The sequence below is a fragment of the Giraffa tippelskirchi genome, chromosome 1 (genome assembly GCF_054371585.1).
Source record: "Giraffa tippelskirchi isolate mGirTip1 chromosome 1, T2T-mGirTip1v1.2.pri, whole genome shotgun sequence".
NCBI classification, from domain to species: domain Eukaryota; kingdom Metazoa; phylum Chordata; class Mammalia; order Artiodactyla; family Giraffidae; genus Giraffa; species Giraffa tippelskirchi.
In genome coordinates this window covers 21,275,438-21,301,493 of record NC_137275.1, presented here as the reverse complement: position 1 = coordinate 21,301,493, position 26,056 = coordinate 21,275,438, and the positions used below count along the sequence as shown (strand labels likewise).

Genomic DNA, 26,056 nt, shown 5'->3' with positions numbered 1-26,056 from the left:
TAATCATTCAATGGGGTCGGCCCTTCAGTCAGTGGCAGCTCTGAGTAAGCTGAAGCGGGCCGTGAGCTAATCCTTCCTGCCACGGGGATCCTGGCGCGAGAGAGGACAACTGGACAGTTGGTCACAGGCGTCGGTGGTGCCCAGACCCTGCCTATCTTGCCGGGCTCGGAGCACGGTGTGCGTGTGCGCTCACCCTCAGGAACGCAGACCCGGAGCTGCCCAGAAGGAAAAATCGATTCGGCGGCAGGATGTTTAGCGCTACCGAGAGTTTCCCAGTAGGAAAGCAGCTCGAGCCCTGGCGTTAATAGCTTAAGGTGGCTCTCTAAACACTGAATAAATCCATTCCTTAGCTCTTTAGTAAATCAGTAGCCACAACAACGGCCACAGCCTTCTACCCAGCGCGCCACACCAAAGCCTTCCCAAGTTGGGCTGCGAATCCTTGTTTGGTTCCCGGCGGCCAACACTTGCAGCTGGAGGGATATCCGCCCCCCACCCCCCTGGCGGGATGAATCCCCTTCGGGATGCAGTTCCGAGGGACCCCCGGGGCGGGGGGTGGTGACAGTCGGGTCAGCTGGACACCGGGGAAGTGAACTTGGAGACTGGATCCTGGGTAGGCGAGGGCGCGTTGCTGGGACGCCAGCGTTCGGCGGAGGTGCGAGAGGATGAGAACTCACTCACTAGGCGTTTCAAGCCCTCATCCCCGGGGCTGGCCCCTGGAGGAGTCCGGGGGCTCGCGCGGGGCTGAATTCGGCGCCGCGTTGGTTCGAGTGGAGGTGGCCGTGCGGCGCGTGAGAACTGCTGGGGTGCGTGGCCCGGGTGCGCGCGCGCCGGGCGTCGGGGTGCAGCTTCCCTCCGCCCGGCTTCCCCTCCCATTCGCCCTCTCCCATCTCCTCCCTCCTCCACACCCCCGCCCCCGGGACAGCAAGGCTCCCTCCCCGCACCGGCCGGAGAGTACACAAAGCGGCGGGTGAGGGGAAGCTTCGCAGGCGTGCACGGAGCAGTGAGATCACTGGCGTTATAAATATCCCAGTGCCAGCGCCGAGATCCGTTCGGGTGGCCTCTCTCTCTCTCTCTCTCCCCCCCTCTCCCTCTCTCTCTTCCCCGAGGCTATGTCCACCCGGTGCGGCGAGGGGGGCAGCGCCAGAGGCACGCAGCCGCGCGGGGGCTACGGAGCCCAGAACCAGCCCTGCAAGATGCGCTTAGGACCCCCGCGGCTGGAAGCATGAGCTTGTCCTTCCTCCTCCTCCTCTTCCTCAGCCACCTGATCCTCAGCGCCTGGGCTCAAGGGGAGAAGCACTTCGCACTCAAAGGGCAGCCCGGACCGGCTGCCACCGAGAGGAACCCGGGAGGCGCCAGCAGCCGCCGGAGCAGCAGTAGCACCGCGTCTTCCTCTTCTTCCTCTGCCTCCTCCTCCTCCGCGGCTTCTCGGGGCGGCCCAGGAAGCGGCTTGGAGCAGAGCAGCTTCCAGTGGAGCCCCTCGGGGCGCCGGACCGGCAGCCTCTACTGCAGAGTGGGCATCGGTTTCCATCTGCAGATCTACCCGGATGGCAAAGTCAATGGCTCCCACGAAGCCAATATGTTAAGTAAGTTGCTTGCTCTCCTCCAAAACCTGTCCTGAGCGGGTGGCGGGAGCTCCGAGAGGGACCGCCGGTTATTCCCCCGGCTGTAAGCGCACCTTCCGGAGCCCGGGCCACTGGGATCCAGCCGGCCCTGCCGGGCGGGTTGGGTTGGAGGTGCGTCTGGGTGGCACGCACACACTTACCCGTCTCGTGGGAATGGGGAATGGCGATTTCTGAGGTACAGGCTACCCCGAGGCTGGTGCAGACAGGCACCTTGTTTCCAGCTTGCCCTGGTCCCAAAGATGAGCTCCAACCTGTGCCCGGAGGAAAAACAAAAATCTTCTTTCTCCTTGTTTAGTTTCTGTTTACCTTCAGCTTCTGTTTACCTGACTAGTATTTTTCACTGGGCAGCAAAGTGCACCCTTTACCCTGACCATAACTGAACACTTCTTTTTAAAATAACCAAATCTCACATACTCCCCCCTCACAACCGCTACCACAAACCCCAAATTTCTACATAATGTGTGTGCGTATATGTGTGTGCGTATATGTGTGTGTGTATCCGTATATGTCTCCTGTAGATAAGTACGTATTTGCACACTGTATACATATAGAATATATAGGTGTATCAGATGGGAGACCAGACGTTTTCTGCTTGGAAGAAGACAGTGATCTAGAAAACTGGACACGTTTAGAGAGGGAGCCGTGATGGACATTCGAATTATTAATTCCGGAGTTGGGTTTAGCAACGTTTAGTATCTTGAGACCATGACCAGACCTTGTGAGGAAGAGTGGCCGGCCTTTTGTCTCCAAGGACAATTAAAGGAAGGTTCTGTATTTTAGAGAACATTTAGAGGCAGTTCAGTTCGGCACAGGTGAAATTTTTGTGGGTTTTTAAATTTAAGCCAAGTTTAAAATTTTCTTTCCGAGTTTTAGCTCTCTCTCTCTTTCCCTCCTTCATTGTCTCCTTCCACTCTGTCTGAGTTTCCAGACCATCACTGCGGCTCCTGATTCCTCTCACTGTCTCTCCAAAGCAGCAGAGGGGAGAGATGTGTGGGACTGGAGACATCTCTGCGGACGTTTTCCTCGGTAGGGCCAGATGGCTCTTCCAGTCGGGGCTGGTCCAACAGATAGACGCACAGCCCGGGCTTCAGGGACCCAGGGAGAGCGGAAACGTGGCCAGGAGACAGCGCACAGTCACCCTGCCTGGAGTGTCAGCCTGGTGGCCCCCAGGTGTACTTAACTTTCTCTGTCTCAAGCCGATGACCTCACAGATTTCTTCTTAACCAAGCTCCGGAGGAGCAGGGGCGCCACTGTGGGGCTGGCAACTGCCTCGACGGGGTTGGGGGGAGGTTGGAGATGTGCGCATTGGTGGGGTGGTCGGCTGGCAAGCTCTCTCTTGGGAGTTCAGGAGGCAGGAAGTGGAACGCGAGCGGGTCCACGCCTGCCCCTTGCCCCTGACTGCTCCCACCGCCTCTGCCTTCAGCTTGCTGTGCTGCCCGTGGTGAGGTGGCCTGGAGCACCGAATTCCTGAGAGGGCCTTCCGTGTCAGCCCCAGCGAATCCCAGGGCCTCCCACATGCTCTTCAGAGGGAACTGCCTTTTTTTTTTTTTAAGAAAGTATTTATTTTTGGCTGGGTCTTCCTTACTGATGGCAGTCTTTCTGTACTTGCAGGAGCCTGGGCTACCCTTCCTTGTGGTGCCTGGGCTTCTGATTGCAGTGATTTCTCTTGTTGCAGAGTGCAGACTTCACTAGTTGCAGTGTGTGGGTGCACGGTAGTTGAGGCACAGGGCTTAGTTGCTCAGGGGGATATGCAATCTTCCCAGACCAGGGATTGATCCTATGTCCCCGCCTTTGGGAGGTGGACTCTTATCCACTGCATCACCAGGAAAGTCTGAGGGGCCTACTTCTAAAGGTTCATTGCACTCGTTAAACCTCTGGCCATATTTGGTGATAAAAGGCAAGGTCAATTAGGGTGAAGGGGAATTTCCAGAAATTTCAGGGTAAGCAAATGTTATGTCTAAGCAAGTGTTATTTCCATCTGTCCTCATTTTGTCCCACCCAACTCTCCTTCCACCAGACATCAGATCTCATTTCCCCACTTGTGGTAATCTTTCCCCTTTTCTCTTACAGGATCACTGTTTCTATTCTGTCCTTCCTGTTGTTCAGTCGCTAAGTTGTGTCTGACTCTTTTGAGACACCATGGACTGTAGCCCACCAGGCTCCTCTGTCCATGAGGTTTCCCAAGCAAGAATACTGGAGTGGTTTGCCATTTCCTTCTCCAAGGGATCTTCTCAACCCAGGGGTCGAACTCACATCTCCTGCATTGGCAGGCGGATTCTTTACCACTCAGCCATCAGGGAAGCCCATTCTTCCTGTAGTTTATCCCAAAACTCAGCCTCAACAGAGAATGACTTCTGTGTTCCTAAGGGAAGATTCAAAGCTAACCTGCAAGGAGCCGCAGGTTGGATCCCAGGGTGGGTAAAAGAAGGTGTTGGAGTGGGTTTTGGTGTGCTAGGAATCTCTGAAAATCAGACTCATTCCCACGGTATTTACCCTCTTCTCTTGGAAGAAACCACAAGAGACAAAAATTTTTTGCAGCTTAGGCCTTTTGGAGGGGAAGTTATAGAAAAGCATAGAAAGGAAAATGAGAACAGATCAACAGAGAATACATTCAGCTAAAGAAGACATTGGCCGGTATTTATTTCCAAGGTACATTTTATTTTAAAATCCACTTTGAAAGATATCTAACAAAGAACAGACACAAAATGCTGCTTTGTTTCTTAAGCAAAACTAAATAAAAGTGCCTAAATAAACTTTTTTAATTTAACTAACGCTTTCCTAATTCATTCCAGTTTATAACAACAGCCTTTCAGAGTTTAGTCTGTACCTTTTGCTTGGCTTTCAATCAATTCACTTATTCATTCATGCATTTGTTCATGTACCCAACATAGGACACCTAGCTAGCTCAGCAAGCTTGATATTCTGGTTACTTGATATTGGGTTAGCTGGGATTTTTTTTTTTCCTTTGCCTTCTATAGATTTTTCTCACAGAAGAAAGTATAATTTGTTTAAATCATGGTGATTTTCAGCTTTGTGATGTCTGGAATGTCCTACACTGTATCATAAGATTTTGCTACCATTGATCCATGAAGAATTTATGAAATATGTCATGTTTAAAAGGATAGCATGTAATTTGAAAGTTTAAAATGAATCTCTGTCTTTAAGTAGCTGTGAAAGAGAAACAGGATCTGCTAATTGCAGTTGGTCATAGACTTCTTTGAAGATAGCACTTGATGGTTTCCTGATACATATGTAAACACAGAAGTTGTTTATGGACTATTGATTGGAGTAGATGAGGAAGCATTTGCCCAGATCTCTTAAGAGACACTGAGAGAGCTTGGACCATGAGAACCATGGAGGATACATCAGTTTTACCTCATCATCTAATTCTATTGTCTATGAGTTAGCAGTGATGGAAAACATAATTATTCTGACACAGCTTGTTACTTCTGTAAAGAGTCAAAACTCCGCCATGAAACTGCATTCTAACAGGTTCTTTTAAACTCCGTGATTTTCTGTAATGTTTGTCAGAAGAGAGAAATAGATATGTGTGTACGTGTCATGACTCTCATTTGACATTAAAATTTTTGCAAACCCTGAATATTTTTTGTTTTGTTACCAAAAGTACATTTCCCATAGATTTTGAAACATAATTTGTTTAGTTAAGGTATACCACTTATTATAGTCTTAGCTTCTCATGCAATAGTTATCCCAAGTTTTAAAGACAAGAATCAATCATTTCACATAAACTCTTATCATAAGGAAATGCTAAGGAAGGGTGAAAATGGGCAAGACAAGATAGATGATAAAATTCTGCTACTGAATAGAAACAAAAACTTTCCTTTAATTTCTATGTTTTCAAGTTTAGTTTCAATACAATGCTTCTGTTGGCTTATCTTGGGCCACTGAAAAAGAGGCAATCAAGTAACTGTCAATTCAGGAAGCAAACGCTTAAGGCTCTAGCTACACAAAGACTGACTGTTCACATAAAAATATGGAAATTCCAGTCATGTATTTTGGCTAGCTTTTACAAATCTGAATTCACTATCATCCTTGATGTTAATGTAGAGTCAACCTTTATATAGTCCCCAAAGCCTAAATCAGCCAGAATCTATACAGAAAAACTCAAGTGGCAAATTTGCTAACCTAATGAAGACTGCTAAACTGGCTATTTCAAGACTCAGATTTGATAATGACTTGACATATTTGTTGCTATGTGAAGCCAAGTAGAGAAACTTCAGTTTTAAATGATTTATCTTTGAGAGTTTTCAGATGGGCTGATGAAATCTTCTGAATACATGGAATATTTGTGTTTCTTATTCACTGATAAAATAGAAAAAAAGGGAGACGTCTATATAACTGTATCAACCATCATTGATAAGAGTCTTATCGTATTAAAAATTCTAGAGGAGACTAAGTGAACAAATCTAAATAGAGATTTTCTTATGAGAATAAGTTTACTTTGTAATGAACACCTAATGCTTGTAAGTGGATTAAGCAGTGCGAGACCCCAAATCTCTGCATCCTTCAACCTAGATGTCAATCCCAGAATTCCACTGAGAGAATAATTCCTTCAGTTTAGTACTGTTTTTTACTTTTGATCCTCTTAAATGTGAGCACCCTAGGGAAGATAACACATTGTCACTTGTACTTTAATGTGAATTAATTTATACTGATCTCTCTCCCTTTCCCATTCCCCCAGCAGGACCAGAATAGCAGGAGATTACTAAGACATGTATTCATACATGTGTACACATGGGGTGTCTTGAAAAGGAAGAGAGATAGTGAGATGGTCAAAGAAACAATCCAGTTTACAAACATTCACTGACTGTGATCTGAGACACACTTGGGCTTCCACAGTTTTTCTTAGGGCTACCATTTGGGTTTCCATGGGAATTGTAAATTCCCATCAAATTTATTCTTGCTGGCTCCTAAGTGGAAATTACTAAAATTGAAAAAAAAATCAATTTTAGAGAAATGCTTTCTGAAATTTATATACATGTGATTTAATGCACATAGGTTTAAAATACTTAGAATTCTTTAATGAGTTATTCAGATTTGGCATAAAAAATCAATAGGCCTGTGATCTTTTCAGGCAGGTGAGGGGAAAGAGATTGAATTGTGGGGCTTGAAGAACCTACTCCAATATTCTATGAAAAAAGACATTGTGAAATTACTGTTGAAATGACTTTAAAACTATAATCTTAATAGTGTTCTCAATAGTATACTATAATTACATTAAAATTTACAACATCACACCAAAGTTAACTTTTGAAAAAAACAGTTATTTCATCTAATCTCAGCTTGTTTCTTTCCTTCATTCTTCATAACTTGAAATAGAATGATATATGTAGAATTATATTTTCAAGGTTTCAATTAAATATAATTTTCTTAAAATTATAAAATCCTTTTATTCTCAGGCAATATATCATTTTTTGTACTGGAATTTACAAGAAAAGAAGCCATGCAGTATGTAATAAAATAACACTTTCACACATACTGTTTCATCTTCCCTGTATTTAAAACTTAATACAATGCAAATTTTATATAACATATACATGCAATTGGGAAATGAGTTGAGTCAAAATGGGTCTTTCTTAAAAATAGAATACGTTGTCAGAAGCCAGTTATATAAACAAAACAGTTTCCCATTAAACAAATACTTACAGAGCCCTTTTGTCTTGACCTCTTAAATGTTAACCTGCAAACACATGAGAATTAATGAGAATTTTTTTCCGCCCACTAGTACACAATAGATTTGCATTTACAAAACCAGATGATTTTCCAGACAATAATACAGAAAGCCTTTACCAACGCAGAGCCAGGAGTTAATTTAGGGAAACATACAATCAAGTCTTTTCTACCAACTCCACATTATCTGTTTTATATCTGTCATTCTACACATAGATGATTTCTTGTGTTCTCCCTGTCTCATTTTTTAACAGATATCTACACAGTATTCTCAATTGTATTCTCCATCTCCGAAATATCCGAAATCATTAATGCTATTTTCAATATCACCCTGTAATTTTGGTAGAAATATAACTTTGTATCAGATATTCTAATCATGCTTTATTTTTTGTTGTTGTTAAATAAATTTATTTATTTTAGTTGGGGGCCAATTACTTTACAATATTGTAGTAGTTTTTGCCATACATTGACATGAATCAGCCATGGGTTTACTAATCATGCTTTATTAATAATATTATTATAGCACTACATTGTGTAGTCAATTTATCTTTACAAAGCATTCTGCGTGCTTTGTTACTGTTTGATAAAATGATAATGCTTCTAAGTCTTTGGATATGCATCACAATCTGTCTGTATTGTAAAATCTATTGTAAATTGAATTTTGAAAACATTTTGAAGAAAAGAATTTCTAAGACACAGTGTTTGTTTTTTTTCTTTTTTTTTTTTAGGAGTTTTTTTCCTGAAAGCAAAAATAGTTCCTTTCTAATAGTTTTTAGATTTGGGGGAGTTTGTTTTAAAGAAACACCCATTAATAAAGTGGTAGTGTTCTTGAGATGTGTTTTATTTACTCCAGGCTAAGAACACTTATTCACAAGAACAATAGTTTCCCTACGAACTTTCTGTTCAAGAATTTTTTAAAAAATGAAGTTGAATAAATAAGCGACAGTATTTGCTACAATTATAGGTATTAGGTCACATTGTGCAGCATTTAGGTGCCCTATAAAGATACTCATATACATGTTTGTATGTATTATATACATGTGTATCCACAATACACTGCTTCTTGTATATTGAATAATTTTATATATACTTCAAATACTGCAGGAGGAGATTATTATTTTAAGAAAATCTGGTGAACTTCCCTATTCAACAGAGTCCTATTGAAATATTCTAATTAGAATATATGCTCAAAGTACTACAGATTGAAATATTGAGATATTTTCCCTCCTCCCTTCCACTCCCACTTGCTTCCTTCCTTTCTTTCAGGGAAGGTCCCTTTATAGCTTTAATGAATAATATTATTTTATCATTTTTTTGCAATTTGATGTAGGCAGTTAACAAAAAGCCCTATGCTTTTCTCTTGTTCATATAGCATTGCATATGAGTTTATGGTAAACAGGCAGGAAAGTTTCAGCTTCTTAAAATACTCTATGAACTGTGGTGTACAGCTCTTTTGACCCAGTGGATGTGAACTTTCGAATTATTATAGGAGACAGAGGGACATAGACTTGGTAATTCTCACTATGAAATACCAAATATAAATGATAACATAATAAAATACCTCATGAAATTTTTTTCAGAAGAGTCATTCAAAATGCAAGATGTCTCAGACCATAATCCATCAAACACTTCATTGAGCTAACAACCCCAAATTATCTATGGTGTTTTCAGTGTCTTGTTATGTGTAATCTTGAAATAAGCAACTCACTAAATGATAGGGTATGATATATATTGATTTGTACTTTTATAATTATGATCATTTGAGAAGAGGGATTTTTTTTATTTAATTGAATATTGTTTTCAAGGCTTCCAATGATTTATACTAATCTCAAGTGCAGTTGTATATGCTTTAATGTCAATGTACTGTCTTACCTTTGACAGAGCAACAATGCATGAGAATTATTTTGTAAAACATTTTAAAGTCTTTTCCATTCCTTTAGAACTTGAAAAGATTCTTCTGTCAAACACTGATTACTAAAAGTGACTTATCATTTTTAGGAAAAAATGAATACTAATGAAGCACAACTAAATTTTTGAACCTTGAAATTTATCATTTTAAATGAATACTTGAGTGTTAAACCTTTTTTTTCTTTTACATAATAAATGTCACAAAAAACAAAGGATGTTAAATACTTTTTAAAAAAATCACAGTAATAAAGAATGGAAAGAGTCTCTGTAGAAATTTAAATCTTCACAGTGATATATAGAGGAGTCTGTGTTTTATTTTGGGATTTCTGTCATCCTAGGTATTTTGGAAATATTTGCTGTGTCTCAGGGGATTGTAGGAATACGAGGAGTTTTCAGCAACAAATTTTTAGCGATGTCAAAAAAAGGAAAACTCCATGCAAGTGTAAGTAGAACCACTTTATATTTGTTAAAGGTGTTATAGAGATTTTACATGTGTAAAATGGAATGAGTGATTTTCCAAATTGGTAGATAGGACAGTTTGCCCAGAGAACTTTATGGTTTTCATTTTTGTAAAATTATATATCCATTAAACTAAAAGAATTGTATCTGTTTTTGTAAGTAATCATTTAAATACTTTATTTATTTGAAAAAATAATATAGACTCCACAAAAAGGTTTAAGGATAAGTTTATTTGAAAAAAGCATTCTCTAAGTGATTGTCATTATTTATGTCTTAATAGTGGTCCAAGTGAGGAGAAATATTATGGAAATACTCTATTATATTTTAAATTTACATACTGATGGTGATTGTGTAAACAGTAGATCATGTTCTTAATTTTGAAAGCTACTTATTATGTCAAAAATGGAGTCTAAGTAATAAAACATATATTCATTTTAGTAAGTGTGGAGGGAAGAAACCAATAATGAGATGATTTTGACCTTTAACAGAGAAATTTCATTTGATTCAAGAAATTTTCATCTTGTAGTTTTTGTTGTATCAAAAATAATTACTTCTTAAAACTACGAAGACTGATTCTGCACTCTGAAACACTTTTTTTGGACTACTTACACAGTTTGTAATCAATTTACAAATTATAGATTTCTATGCTTTGTTCTGAAAATGCTCATTACTTGGGAAACACTAATATGTTTTAAAGGTAGTAAAATACCTTTAGCTTAATTTTCCCATTGAGAGATTCTTTTATTAGTATTAGTATGTATGCATAGCCCTTAAAGTTATTTATGCTTTGTCTGTGGTGTACTAAGTTTTGCCACATTGAATCATTTTAAAAAGCAGTTCTTCTTTAAAGCTACTCCTTTAATCTTTATTCACTTAATTCTTAATAAATTGGAGAAATATTACTTTTCCAGTTTTCAAAGTATATAGGAAGTTTTAATTGAGTGCAGTCAATTGAAACTTACTAATTATGATTTCTGCTTTACAGACTTTTAAAAAATTGAAAGAGAATTTCACTTGGTTTAATGTTTAATACTTTCTGTTTTCCTTTCTCTAGCATCTAAATGTGGCTTGTTAATATCTTTTGGAGGAGATCATAAAATTCAAGATGTTTCTACAGTTATTTGGGGATTAAATGAGATAATATGTACAAAGCTTTTTAGAACAATAATAGGTACAATGTAAGTGCTCAATAAATATTACCTATTATTAGATAATTCAGATTTAAATGCAAAAAACTACTAAAATCTCAGTTTATTAAATCTTTGTTAACCTCTTCAATCACCCATTGCAAGAATTATAACTAGATTTACTTATCTCATTTTCTGAGCTGATTATTATATTCTATCAAATTATAATATTCATAAAATAATTGTTCTGATCTATACCCTATTTTAACAGGCAAAGTTCTGCTGTGGAAAGCAGTACATGCCATTTTATTTTTTTAAAAATGTTTTATTTCTAAAAATCCACATACAGAATAGAAAACAATCATCAAATGCTTCTGAACTGAATAACTTTTCTTTGATCTACTTTGGTCATTAAAGATTGAAACACCTTCAAACTCTAAGCATCATAATAATATGCAACTCCTGAAAAAAAATTTCTGTTATTGGTTCACTTATTTTGGGTGAAAATTTTAGTTTTTAAAATATCCTGATTCAAGCTCTAGCACATGCAAAAAATAGACTACCTTGGGCCAGCTTAAGGATAATTGTAGCAGCAAGCAAAGTATTACAAATGGATGCCAATTAGAAAGGTCAAACTGAGAGGTTAGGATACATGATTCCTCTGTCAAATGCAAGTAACAAATTTCCAGAAACTTGACCCAAATGTCTAAGGAAGGCTGGCTGAAATAATGCAGATAATGCAAAAACAGCATCTGTTATTCTTTCTCATCTTGGCAGGCTAAAAGTTATTTTATGGAATAATGACTTTTAAACAGTACCAAGCAAGCCTTGCTCTTGTCACTCATTGAAGCTCTTTGATATAAAAGTCATTCTGATGACTTTGAGCTGAATTGTAGATAAAAAATTAAGCCCTATGATTATGTGAATTCTTTTTAAACCAATTGTCCAAGCCCACTGTCTCTTATTTGAGCTTTTATTAGCACTTTTTCTCTCGATAGAAACCTAATTAAATTATAAAGTGGCTTATTTTCGAGGAAGTTGAATTTAGAAATAGCGTTAGTCCTAAGTTTATTAGTGTTATGCCAGATGGTTTCCTTCTTCTTTTTGGTTACTAGTTAAACATGTTGAAAAATTGTTCTTATAACTTTAAATATAATTATTTGATTTAGTTTGATTTTTACCAAGTTTCATTACCACTAAAAAGGCTAAAATGCCTTACACTTTCCGGATTAAATGTGTAATTAGTGAGTTGCTTTAAATTAATAATTGCAGAGGCATTTAAAGAGTAACTTTATAATCATTTCAAAAAATAGCTATATAAAATCATCATGTTGTATATCTTAAACTTACACAGTGTTGTATTTCAATTGTATCTCAATAAAACTGGAAAAATTTTAAATGAATAAAGAGTAACTTTGGGGTTCTATTTACAAAGTAAGTGTGAACTATAAACGTAAAATATTCATATAATTCTGGGGAAAGTAAACCCATAGTATGTCGAGAACTATTCATGGATTATATTAGATTTTTCTTGTTTTATATAGTAACAATCAGACTATTAAAAATTAGTTACTAGGTAGAGATAAAATATCTGCATATTTTTTCAAAGTTCTTTCACTCACACTATCTCATTACCTGGTTAGGTGAGGCAGCAGTCTCAGTCAGAGATGTTAAATATTTTCCTAAGTTTCCACAATTAACAAAAACTTGAATCAGAATTACATGCTTTAAAATTCTCTCTCCACTTAAATGCTATAATGCTTGGTAGGGAAAAGTTAGCTTGAAAGAAGATATTTGGTATCATTTGGAACTATTTACACTATTTTCAGCTATTATTTTATGGAAATTAATAGTTGCATATTTTAATAATATTTTTATGCTACATTTTAAAGAGTGAATACTGTGGTTCATCCTTAGATTATTTTTGCTTGCTTCCCTCTCTTTCTCTCTCTCTTATTCCAAGTTCTTTGGGAGGATCTTTTTCCCCCATCTACTTCTGTGTCTCCAGTACTTGATTTTAAAGTCTAGAAAGGAGGAGATGCGTGCACCATGAAACTTATCACACTGTTTTGTAAATGTTGGTTATTCAGTGCGATGAGGAGCTGCATCGGGAACCTCCTTTAGGATGTACTTCCAGAAGAGAAAGGAGATCTGTTTCATTCACAGAAAATCTTCTTTTAGAAAATGCTTCATGGTCAGTGGACATGTAGATGGTGAACTGTATTATCAGCCTGGAACGCTCAGATTTAGGCAACATTTATGCTGATCTCCTTTGTGTGCTAAGTTTGTTAATTCTGTAAGAGAAGTTTTATCTGAACTTCAGCCATCTCGGTGCGCTCTCCAGCGTGCCCTCAGTTACCCTACACACTCCGATTAATCTCCACGCAGCTCTGCTTGAGACCTTAACTGGAAGACCCTAAGTAGATGGTGCAGTCAGATCCCTAGATGCAGTCAGGTCCCTAGTGTGCAGGTTTTTTTTCAGCATCCATTACAAGGATGAAGGTGTCTGGTCTTCTTCTCAAGATGCCTTGAGAATCATTGAGAGTAGCACGAGGTCATTGTTGCCCCAAGAGCCTTGAGGGTTAGTCAGAGCCTTCACTGTGGCCTCTGTCCTTTCTGTACTTATTCCCAGGCTGAGGTACTAGGGAGGCTGAGCCCCCTTCTCTTTCGGTCTCTCTGCCCGCCTGTCTGGTCATGCTCCCTCCTCACTCTGTTCTTGCTCTCTTCTCAGGTTGGCTGTCTTCATCCAGAGTCTCATATACGCTGCCTTTCTGGATGTATCTGAGCTGGGTTGGTTGTCTTCATCCAGAGTCTCATATACGGTGCCTTTCTGAATGTATCTGAGCTGGGTCTGGATTTAAGAGAAGGAGATCTTGAGTCTGGTAGTTAAATTGTGTCATTCTTCTTAAACCGTGTTGTTTTACTTAATCTTTCTATTCCTTGGCTTTATCAGCTGTAAAAGGAAGAAAATTAAACTAACAATACAGGGTGATAGTGGCGCATTTTAAATGAGCTAATACATATAAAACACTGAGAAGAGTTCCTGGAAAGTATTCAGCATTTAATGTTAGAACAGATCTTCCTGAATTTGCTCTCAGGCAGCTGTTTCACGATCCTATATCTCCTCTCTCCTCTTTCTGATTTTGGGGTCAGGCAGCTGTGACCCTCGCGGATATTTAGACCAGCCTCAAATCGCATTCATTATTGGCCTTTTTTTTTTTTTCTTTAGGTCCCAACTCATCTTGCATACAGTAGCCCCTTATGTCCTGGGTTTTCCTTTTCCCAAGGAACTTAATTTGAAAGCAAGGATTTCCAATGGTCATAATCTCATAATTTTTTAAGATCCTTCTCGTGCATTGTGGGTTTTTTTCCCTTAAAAATCTAAATCTTGGAAAAAGTGGTTATCATGAATTTATCAGTCTTTTCATAAACTATACATGATCACCCATTGGTTGTTGGGGAAAAACATTTTAGCTTATTTTAAACATACAGAAAGAAGCATGTGGTGGAATTATTTTTGTTTCTCGGGGTTTTAGGGGATCATGCTTGGAAGGAAAGCTAATTGCAGAGTTTACGAAACAGGCATGGAATGTATGCTTGATCAGCCCTGAGCAAGGACTAGAAAAGCCTCCTTTCTTGGTTTCAGAGGGTGCCAGCTGGCTTGCCCAGGATGAGAGTCTGGACTGGACTTCCTGAGCTGGGGGCAGAGTGAGGAGGAGTCCGTAGCCCCAACGCTGGGCATGTTTATTGAAAGGGGAAATGAAGGTTTGAGTGATGGTTATCATCATCATTAAAAAAATAATTTATTGGCCTCTGTAAAGGAATTGAATAGAAACTTCCCTCATCCTCTGTGTTGAGCTGTGCTAAGTCACTTGAGTCATGTCTGACTCTTTGGGACCGCCCCCTCCTCTGTCCGTGGGATTCTCCAGGCAAGAATACTGGAGTGGGTTACCATGCCTTTCTCCAGGGTATCTTCCCAACCCAGGGATCAAACCCCTGTCTCTTAGGTTTCCTACATTGGCAGGCAGGTTCTTTATCAGTAGTGCCACCTGGGAAGCAACCCTGTCTTCTAAGAACTTTCAATTCACACAGTAAAATTGAGTACCTAGTAACTCAGGCTAAAAAAAAAAAAAAATGGGTTCAGGGTTCTGCCTTTGCAGTAAATGTCAGTTTCCCCTTAATTTCATACTATGTTTATCTGGCTGTGCTGTGCTCAGTCCTGTCCAACTCTTTGGGATCCCATGGACTGTAGCCTGCCAGGCACCTCTGTCCATGGGGATTCTCCAGGCAAGAATACTGGAGTAGGTTGCCATGCCTTCCTCCAGGGGATCTTCCCAACACTGAGGCTCTATTTTATTGAGGAAAATTACGTGTAATGAATTGACTTGTAGCTTTGGAGATCCATTTCAGCCTAAAGTGAGAGATGGTGTTCTATGTCTCAGATGGTTTGGGGAGTGGCACTTGTTTTTATCAGTATTTTAACATGGAGCAACTTTAGGGCAAGGTAGTACTGTACAGAACCCTAGGAGATGCCCTTGGATTTGCACGTTGTTACTGAAAGAGCTTGAATCTAGGATTCTGTAGATGAGATTTAAGGCATAGGCTTACTTTGGCATTTGGTAAATGTGGGGATTTAGAGGAACTATTTTCTTTATTTTTCTGGCTGGGAAATCAGATAATAGCATCCTAATAGTTGTGGAATTATGTGAGAATGAAATAATATATGTAAAACACCTGGCACATGGTAGACCTCAATAGCCCAACTCTTTTGAGCAAGGTGACTCAGATGGTAAAGAATCTGATTCAATGCAGGAGACCTGGGTTCGATCCTTAGGTCAGGAAGATTCCCTTGGAGAAGGGGATGGCAACCCATTCCAGTATTCTTGCCTGGGAAATCCCATGGACAGAGGAGCCTGGCTGGCTGCAGTCCACTGGGTTACAAAGAGTTGGACATAACTAAGGGACTGAGAACTCATGCCTGAGCACTCACATATATTCCCTTGGTTGCTCAATGAAGTGTTGAGACACAGAATGGCCAGATACCGAGTGCCAAGCAGGAAATATGGCCAAGCTCTGGAGATATCATGGCTTGGCTACAACTGACCCATACAATGCTTGTAAAGAGTAGGAAGCAACCCTCAGGGTGCGTGCTGCCCTGTTCTGGGGTTCTCTGCTTGGGAGCAGTTGAAGCAGGGTCTGGCTTTCGGCTTTCACTCACTACCCAAGTTTGGTACCTTTGTGCTGGGAACATCCTGCACAACTGTACAAACCTGACCTGGGCAGTCCCATTGGCATGAGTAGTGGTGGGAACCAAAACACACTGGAAGGACATAGAGGAACCAGAAGTAGGGATGCAGGCAGCAAGAAAATGTTGTTTAGAGCACAATTTGGTCTATAATTGTGTTGATTACAGTCTATAAGAATAGTTTAATTATTTGATAATATTATATAGCCTTCCATAACATTTAACTTATTTGTATTTATTACTTAACTTTATAAAGTTTTGCAAGAGGAAAATCAAATAAAAAGTGAAATAAAGAATTAAAATTGATTAAATACCCCACAGGCTCTAGGGATAAACTCTAGGGTTTGTACTCCAGGGTTTTGCTATTAGTCTGAATTCAATCCTCTTTATACACCTTTTTCATACATCATGTATTTACTTTAATAGTTGGACATAATGAGAATTGGGACTCTATTAACACACCCTCAACTCACTTGCTATAAGATTCTCAATCATCTTAGAGCATGTTGACTAAGAAACAAAACTATATTAAGAGGTTTTAGAAAGTTTTTTTAAAATATTGTTTCAGAAAGAATTCTCTGGTTTAATTGACCTTCAGATTTCAATTAAGCAGAATTGTTCTTTTCTGAAATATTACTTTCTTTGAACTGAATTTGATTTTTCTTTTAAATATCCACTGTGTGCCCTCTCCCTGTGAGGAGATGAGTAGAATCAAGGCAAAGTGTTCTCCTAAGCCCAAAATTCTTGTTTTATTTAACAGCACTGTGTTGCCCCACCTCTGAATTATTTGCATAGCTTCAAGCAAAAGTAGTGTAATTTAGTTTTTTTCATTTATTCTGTCAATTAAGACTATTTTAAATTACGTAGAAATCAGCCGATTTAAACATTTCATTTTAATTTTGTAGTTATGGCTTGTTGACTGTAACTTATTTTTACACTTGCAAAATCAAGGAGAAATTAGAGAAAAACACAGATAATTTAAGTTGACAAGGAACACAGGCAGAACCATATCTAAATTGTCTTTCTTCATAAAAGTGGCAACCAGCAGTGTCTGGCATGTGATATATAGTCAATAAACATCTATTGAATAAATTTAGAAAAATATGAATTAGAAACAAAGACGGGGTTCTTTATGAACATGTTAATGATCTTTTTTTTGTAGTGACTGATGGTGGTAGGATGAAGGTGATGTGGGTTCTGTTTTCAGTAGCTTATTTGAAATCTAACTCACCTCTCTATTTCACACCTGAACTGTAGATAAAGTCTTTATGTTGACTTCACTTTTTCTAGGGAAATAATCCAGTTCTTTTATTTGTTTTTTAAGTTTTTAATTGAAGGATAATTGCTTTACAATGTTGTGTTGGTTTCTGCTGTAAAACAACATGAGTCAGCGATAAGTATACGTGTATCTCCTCCCTCCTGAGACTCCCTCCCACCCCCACATCCCACCCCTCTAGGTCATCACAGAACACCACAGCTCTATTATTTTAAAAGTATATATTTTGCTAAAGGATTTTTTCATAATTCGAAAAAAATTTCAAAGGTTAAGCTTAGCCTGGAAAATTTATTACCTAAAATTGTATAATGGCAAATGTACATTTAAATAATTCTGCTGCTTGATGACTCTGCTATAGAGATGTTTTATGGGTAACATTAAGGATAGCTATGCACTGCTTGGGGTTACCATCTTGTCTGAAAAGGGCCAGGAATATTGACAGGAACAGTCAGTTTCTCCAGAAGAAACTAGATCTCCTGATGAAAAAAACTCACTGAAATGTTCATTTCAAATGATGCTGTTCCATCGTAGCTGGAAGAATTTTTCAGACAAAACATTCAATTAGAAGTCAATTAAGAAAGCCGAAACAGTCTGACAGCCTTTGCTTCTGTTTCAATGTGAAGTTTGGAATGGCTAAGGGCCTGCAAGTAGTGTGTAGGTCCTCAGAATTCTATCTCTACCCTATGTGACAATTAAGTGGCCCTTGAAAAATCTAGAGCCTGAACAGTCATCCTGTTAAAGGCTTCTCTTAAGAAAGAACATGAATCTTGAGTGGAAGAGTGGGGGAGGGAGAAAGTTTTTAGATGCAATAATTTTAGGAGGCAGTATCATTAGATTTTCATTATAGGAATTGCTATAGGTTAATACACTCTGTGGGTGTGTGTATGCATGTGTGTCTGTGGGCCACATCAGTTTTAAAAAAGACATGTTTCTTCTTTATTTTCTTTGACACTGTTAGGGGAAAAAGGTTAAATTACACAGTACACTTTTAAAAAATTTGTCAAAATTGAATTAAGTAATCACTGCTATCTTTATTTCAGGAAAATGATTTTTGTGTGTGTGTGAAACAGGGGTAGAAGTCAAGTCAAAGTATAATGTACTATACATTAGAAATGTTATTCAGATATATTTTAAGAAAAAAAATCTGAGGCAGGATGAATATACATGCTACTCTTTTTTAATGAAATCTTCCACACCTTTCTAAAATACTTGTCCATTTATATAGCAGAAAATATTCCAGATGACTATTGTGTTGTTCACTTGCTAAGTTGTGTCTGACGCTTTTCCACCCCATGGACTGCAGCATACCAGGCCTCCCTGTCCCTTACTCTCTTCCAGCGTTTGCCCAAGTTCATGTCCATTGAGTCGGTGACACTATCCAACCGTCTCATCCTCTGCCGCCCTCTTCTCCTTTTACCAGATGACTATAGTTTTTATTTTACAATAAAACTTTGAGATTATCTAATTGAATAGGAGAGCATTGACATCCTTTTAAGAGCTAAGTTGACAAATCTGTGTTTGGTTTGTAAGAAAGCCTTTTTAATTGAAAGCCAATAGGAACAATAAATGTGTCCTCTTCTAAAGGAATGTCAGCATAGCACCTTTAACCTAGGTATGGGCCAGTAGGTTAGGATGTGATGAGGGAAAGCCATAGACACTGGTTCTGTAAAACACTAGATTATAGCCTGCTCAAGACCCAGTCTAACGAATCGCCAGTGGACAGATTCTCAAATACATAGTTTCATAGCCCTCAAATAAAGAGCTTTTTGATTGAACTACACTCTACACTCAAATGTAAATAACTTAGGTAGACTGTCATGTGTAAGATAAATGTGCTATTGGAAATACTCTGAGATTTGTTGTCTTCTGATATTGCCAGTACCTTTCAAAACTTAAAAATTCTGTGTGACCGTCAACAGTAGGTGTATGTAGATTGTTTTGCAGTGTTCAGACTTCCAGATTACAGGGTTGGTATCTACTGCAGAAGAAAGCTTGACATTATTAGAAAAGCAAGGGAACTAGAGGACTTTTAGTTCCAGTATGGAAACAAAGCAGAGCATATTAAAAAGCAGAGACATTACTTTGCCAACAAAGGTCTGTCTAGTCAAAGCTATGGTTTTTCCAGTAGTCATGTATGGATGTGAGAGTTGGACTATAAAGAAAGCTGAGCACCAAAGGATTGATGCTTTTGAACTGTGGTGTTGGAGAAAACTCTTGAGAGTCCCTTGGACTACAAGGAGATCCAACCAGTCCATCCTAAAGGAAATCAGTCCTGAATATTCATTGGAAGGACTGATGTTGAAGCTGAAGCTCCAATACTTTGGCCACTTGATGCAAAGAACTGACTTATTTGAAAAGACCCTGATACTGGGAAAGATTGAAGGTGGGAAGAGAAGGGGACGACAGAGGATGAGATGGTTGGATGGCATCACCGACTCAATGGACATAAGTTTGAGCAAGCTCCAGGAGTTGGTGATGAACAGGAAAGCCTGGTGTGCTGCAGTCCATGGGGTCGCAAAGAGTCGGACAGGACTGAGCGACTTAACTGAGCTGAACTGATGGAACCTCTATGATATATAAAGAATTTTATATACAAGCAAATACATATACATATACATATATATATGTATATATATACATATATATATGTATATATATACATATATATATGTGTGTATATATATATATATATATATATATATAATATAGTTGTTTAGTCACTAAGTCATGTCCAACTCTTTTTTCAACCCCATGGACTGTAGCCTGCTGGTCTCCTCTGTCCAAGGGATTTCCCAGGCAAGAATACTGGAGTGGATATTTAGTGTTCATATATATATGGGTCAAGATACTTGGTATTCCAAAGCCCAAGACGTCTGTACAAATGGTCCTCCCTGAAACTGTGAAACCTAGTCCAGGTTAGGGAATCCTACTTCTTTGGAAGTTATGGACTCTTTTGTATTTGATGAAAGCTAAGCTCCAGATCCTTTTCCTAGAAAAATATTTTGATTCTCACAATAGCCTTATGGCTGCAAGTATTGTGAACAGGGAACCTAAAGCTAAGAATTCAATTGGCAGAGCTGGCATTTGATTGCAGGTCGATTTGGCACCATCTTGCACCTCTCCCCTATGCTGTGTTCATTCAGCTTCCTCAGTACGGCACGCTGAGCCTTTTCAGAGCTTGTACTGGCTTACTTGGTCATCTTCATCTCTTGGTCCTTTCTCTGTGCATCCTAAGTCAAAGTCACATTGAGCAACTTATAGTAGCTTCCTGATGACCTGTGAACACACCATTCCTGTTTCCTGAAAAACCTCTCATGTCACCTGATCACTATTATCTCATTGTACTTTGAGACTCAGCTCAAAAGTCACCTTTTCTAGGAAGACCTTCCTGCCCTCTTCACTGCCACCTCTGTCCTCTTAGATGTCTTGTCCCCTCTGCATACCACTGGCATAATTCCATTTATCAAACTGCACCATAATGAATGTCTACTTCTTTGCTTATTCTCCTGTTCTGTGAGTATTTTCAAGGGCAGATGTGTGTGTGTGTGTAGAAGAAGAGAGAGAGTGATATCTGGCTGAAGTGTTGCTAGTGACTCCAAAAGGTAATTTTTTTCTTCCTAGCATCAAATAGACTCTCCTGTATCACTGTGTGAAGATAAATTTTTTCCTGAAGAACTCTAACACATGCAATATTAATAGGGCCATATGCTATCCCTTTCTCGGCACCAGGCAGCACACCAATGAGACTGAAAACTGTATTCTTGTTTCAAAGGATAACATGACCCCATTTCTCTGAATGAATTCATGTTTTACCAGGCAATTGTTTCTTAGTAATATAGTACTATTTACTTTCTTGATGGTTTAGGAGCGGGAAAACCTTACAGTAAAAGTTAAATTTTTAACTGAAATTTTCAAAGTATGTTAAAAAGAGTAACAATTTAAATATATTGAATTCCTGTTATTTTAGTATATGCTGATATTATTTCACAATTGTGTAATACGTACTAAACAACCAGCATTGCAAAGATGAATGATGTAGGAATATAGAAAAGAAAATAGTAATTTTAAAGCAACTTTAAAAGAGGCAAATGTGTCTGTATGAAGAGAATGGAGTCGGAGCACAGGGGCCAGTGGAATTCTTGTTTTTCTTTATAATCCAAGACTTCTTTATATTACATGCTGAAAATATTATCACTGCTTGAATTTCCTCCTCCTCTTTTTTTTTTTTTTTTTTCTCTAGGCCAAATTTACAGATGACTGCAAGTTCAGGGAGCGATTTCAAGAAAACAGCTATAATACCTATGCCTCCGCGATACACAGAACTGAAAAGACGGGGCGGGAGTGGTACGTGGCCCTGAACAAGAGGGGGAAGGCTAAACGGGGCTGCAGCCCCCGGGTTAAACCTCAGCACATCTCTACCCACTTTCTGCCAAGATTCAAGCAGTCGGAGCAGCCGGAACTTTCTTTCACAGTTACTGCTCCCGAAAAGAAAAAACCACCTAATCCCGTCCAGCCAAAGGTTCCCCTTTCCGCACCTCGGAGAAGTCCTAACACGGTGAAATACAGACTCAAGTTTCGCTTTGGTTAAGATTTACTTCGGTTTTCTGAGAAACCATGGAGTCTCCTCAGGAGTTTCTGTAGGTGTCTTTACTGTTCTGAAGACAACTTCTTGGACACAGCTTCAGCTATATACTACACTGTATTGAAGTCAGGTCATTTGTTTCAGCTTCACTGAAACAAAAGTGTTTTCTGATAGTAACGGAACTGGAATTCTTTGTACCAATATAGGGAGTTCACGACGACATAAAGCCTTTTGCTTTATGCTTGGTGCATACAGGGATTCTTTTTCGGCAAGTTCAACGGTGGGGACTATGTATTTTTCTGACTTTTACAGATCAACCTGAAGAAAACATACATGATACATTTTTATTTTTGGTTTCCAAAGAATATTTTGATGGAGATAAAAGTATTTTATTAACTTTAGTTTTTTGTTTTTTTTTTTAAAAAGTACCTCTGCATTGAGCATATTTTCTTACTTTTATTATTTTTAATTAATAAGACATAAAACAACCATTTTAATGCAGTTTATGAATTATAAATATGTTTATAGACCATTTTTAACATGTGGATTTCTTTTTCATTGTTCTTGTTCATTGCACTTTTAATTTTTATTATGATTATTTTTCTACCATACCTCAGATCATGTAAGTTTAGTTTTATATCTGAAAATGTTTAAATTCTCTTCAACGGCACCAAAGGCTCAGCTTGTGTTTGTGTGTGTGTGAGTGTTTGTAAATTCATGGTATTATATGGAATCCTGTCTCTGTGGTGGCTGGGCTATAATGGGTTAGAAGTAAGGAGAACATATAAGGACTTTTTGGTGGAATTAAAAGTTGAGGTAAAGAAGAGAATTAGACGTACAAGTGCAAATTAGAGTTTGCAGTGTTTATTGATAGTTAATTCTGTCTTGTCTTCACTTCTCCTTTTATCTCCCCCCTGCCCTCATTCTTTAAAGCCGGAGGAATACATTTTATTCTGTCCATCAAGCACAGGCTATGAAACCAGAGTGCTTAAAATACCTCTTCTATGACCTTCTGCTATCTCCACTGTATAGCTCCACAGGGAGCAACCCACTTAGTGGAAAAACACGGAGAACCGAAGGAGATGAATCATGTAACAGTTATCCATGTCAAGTCCCATTATCTAAAATATTCTTATTACTCAAACACTCTTTGAGTTTCCTATCCTAAAGGTAACCATCTCAGTGAATAGATCTGCCCTTTTATAAGGAAAATTTGTGATGTATATTTTTAAATAGTTGGCTATGTGACATGGGACACTTAATCTGATGAGTTGAAAATGGCACTTAAATGTCAACCCAAATACTGAATGTTGAATATAAAACAGAAAATTTAACTGAAAAGAATTTACATAATTTATTTTCTTGCGTAATCATTTTTATGGTGTTCTATGAGATAGAAGTATTTATCTTCAGAAAGGTGGCAATAAAAATGGTAAAGCTAATGTTTAAAAGTATATCGCATAAGAAGAGCAAAAATCGTGCACAGAAAGTTTGTGGTTTGTATTTAAGCACATTTCTTTTCTTTTAAAAGATGTTGCTAAACTTTTTTTTAGAAACACAATATAGTTTATTTTGATTCACAAATGCAAAGTGGAAACTCAACAAAATTGAACTTACTACCATTTAAGCAGATTGCTATGTTTCAATAGAAACTATACACATACATATTATATATAATATATATAAAATCCATCCATCAACTAAAACATCACATGTATATCTAGTATGGTGTTTTTATTGTAGAACCAATAATCTGATTAAACATTGTTTGCATTTAATGCATGACTTAAAAAAATAAAATTCTACAGAAGTTTTAACTAATTTATACATTAAAAATCTCCTGGATTAAATGAAACAATGAAATTTTGCCAACAGAGATGTGTCCAACTCTTACCTAATTGTCATATTATCTTACATACATGGTAAAAGCCAAAAATAATCCTCTAGTTTATTCTGATATATTGTTTAAAATTATACACTGTATATCAAGTTTTTAGTGCACATGAAAAATAAAACTGCAGAACAAGAGAACAGTAGACATGTGTCCCAAAATGGGTAAGGAAAAGGTAGTATTAATGATGGCTAATAATAAAGTTAATACATATGTTGTATTGGGCAAATATTGCTGGTAGTTTATGTTAAACTAAAAAACACTACCTACCTTATCTTGTAATCCTAATATGATTTGATTAGCATATGGAAGTTAAAGTAGAATAGCTTTAGTAGAATATACATTATGCAAGTCAAGACTCATTAATTTCAAAATTTAAAGCAAAGCTAAAAAAAATTTAAGTTACACTTCGTTTTAGTTTACTGGCCATAAGCAATTATATTTAATTGAATCTCACTGAAGCATAAAGTTACTCAAATTAATTAATTGAAAGAACTCATGTAGAGGAAATATGTATAATTCCTTACTAATACCTAGCACTTTTTAAAGGGTTCCTTGCTTATGTAGTTTTTGGTGATTTTGAAGTAACTAGACCTACCGAATATTCAATAAAGTTACTTAATTGTGATTGTGTTCACCTAAAAATGTCAATGAATTTTACATTACAATTCAGGAAACTTGTTCAGAAGAGAGACAACAAACACCTTCAAACTGACATTTCAGTGTTATTATGTTTAATTTAGTTTACGATAATCTTTATTTGGAACATCAGTAGAGGTAAATAGAAGCTTTCAATAAGATATAATAATAACACTGTGGTTTTTATTTCACAGAATATACCATCACTTTTTAAGAAACTCATTTGAGAGTGTGGATATATATAAATTACCTTAGTTCTTTTAGCTGAGTTATAGTGACTCAGCTGTACAAGATTGTGTGATGGTGATAAAGGATACTGACGAAAGATTTTCCAAATTTAACAACTTTATCAGCTCAGGTAACTTTTATTTCTTGGACCTGAGAATAAAACAACATAAATCTGGTAGGTAGATTTTCTATAAAGTTGATCTTGAAATAGAAAACTGAACAAATTTCTTATATTAACATTTTTCCCTTCCAAAGGAAAGAGGCATTTAGCCATAACTTCTTACATTTTCAATAATAAAATGAAAATACTGCACTAACTAAAATCTTGAATTCTGGCACTATGTTTACCGCTGCAGAAAATCTCTTGTACAGCTAATTTTTAAAATAAAAACAATATTGTGGACACTGCAGCAATGGCAAACTAACAAAAATATCTTGTCCAAAGAATTCTACACCTTCTCTCAGATTTATTTCATTGCTACATCTAAATTTTGATTATGTAAAATCTATTTTTTTAAATCAATCATCTTTTTACACCTTTTCAAAGAAAGAAACTTGCAGGCAAATGAACATGACTCCTCTATTTTTCTTCTAGAAGTCAGTCCAACTGTACTGAAATAGGATTATCATATGATTAGGCATCAGTGGAAGAAAAGCATTACCTTCTCTATCATTCCCTGGGAGAAGAGGGAGGAGGACCCAGCCTGAGTCAGTAGAGGCATTTTTTTCATCTAAGAATCACATACAAAGTTCAGATATACCATCAGACAATGGCACTGCAAATCATCCGTGAGTATTTAAGCAATTTTATGTAATAAAAAGATAGAAATCAATAGCTCTTACATACTTTTATTTTAAACCTTCTTTTGTCCTGACTGACACATATTTATTTATCCAAAGTCACTCTCTAGCCTTATTCCACCATAGGAACTCAAACGCCATTTCCAGCTTTGTCATCAATGATTACATGAGCCTTAAAATGTTGAGGTACCAAAAAGAAGACGTGGTTCCTCTTCAGGTAGAACTAAGTCTGTCCAGATGAAACTGGACAGCCATGTGAAAGGGATCATTAAAGAAGTAATACGTTGTTACTTTTTAAAGGCCTTGTCTTACATTAAGAAAAAAATTAAGTGAGTATGCCATTGGATTAAGAGATTTTAAATATAGGGATCAATCCTGGGCCTACCATTTTGTGAGGAATTTTGCAAATTTGTATTCATCTGTCGGGAATGGCCAGAGTAGCAACATTGTTCATAATAAATACATCAAGATCTTAATTAAATATGTAATTTTTGAATATCTGTGTTTTGACCAAAATGCTACCTTCTTCATGAAGCCTTCTAGAAATTCATGAACAAATATGAGTGATCTCGTCTTGACACCAGTCC

General features: G+C 37.9%; 1 protein-coding gene across 1 annotated transcript; it reads left to right on the top strand.

The window, feature by feature from the left end:
- The first annotated feature begins 1,222 nt into the window (after window positions 1-1,222).
- On the top strand, window positions 1,223-21,916 carry FGF5 (fibroblast growth factor 5). The gene is made up of 3 exons (XM_081583862.1): window positions 1,223-1,583; window positions 9,560-9,663; window positions 21,569-21,916. The coding sequence occupies exons 1-3, from the start codon at window positions 1,223-1,225 to the stop codon at window positions 21,914-21,916; spliced, it is 813 nt and encodes a 270-aa protein (XP_081439988.1).
- The last annotated feature ends 4,140 nt before the right edge of the window (window positions 21,917-26,056 follow it).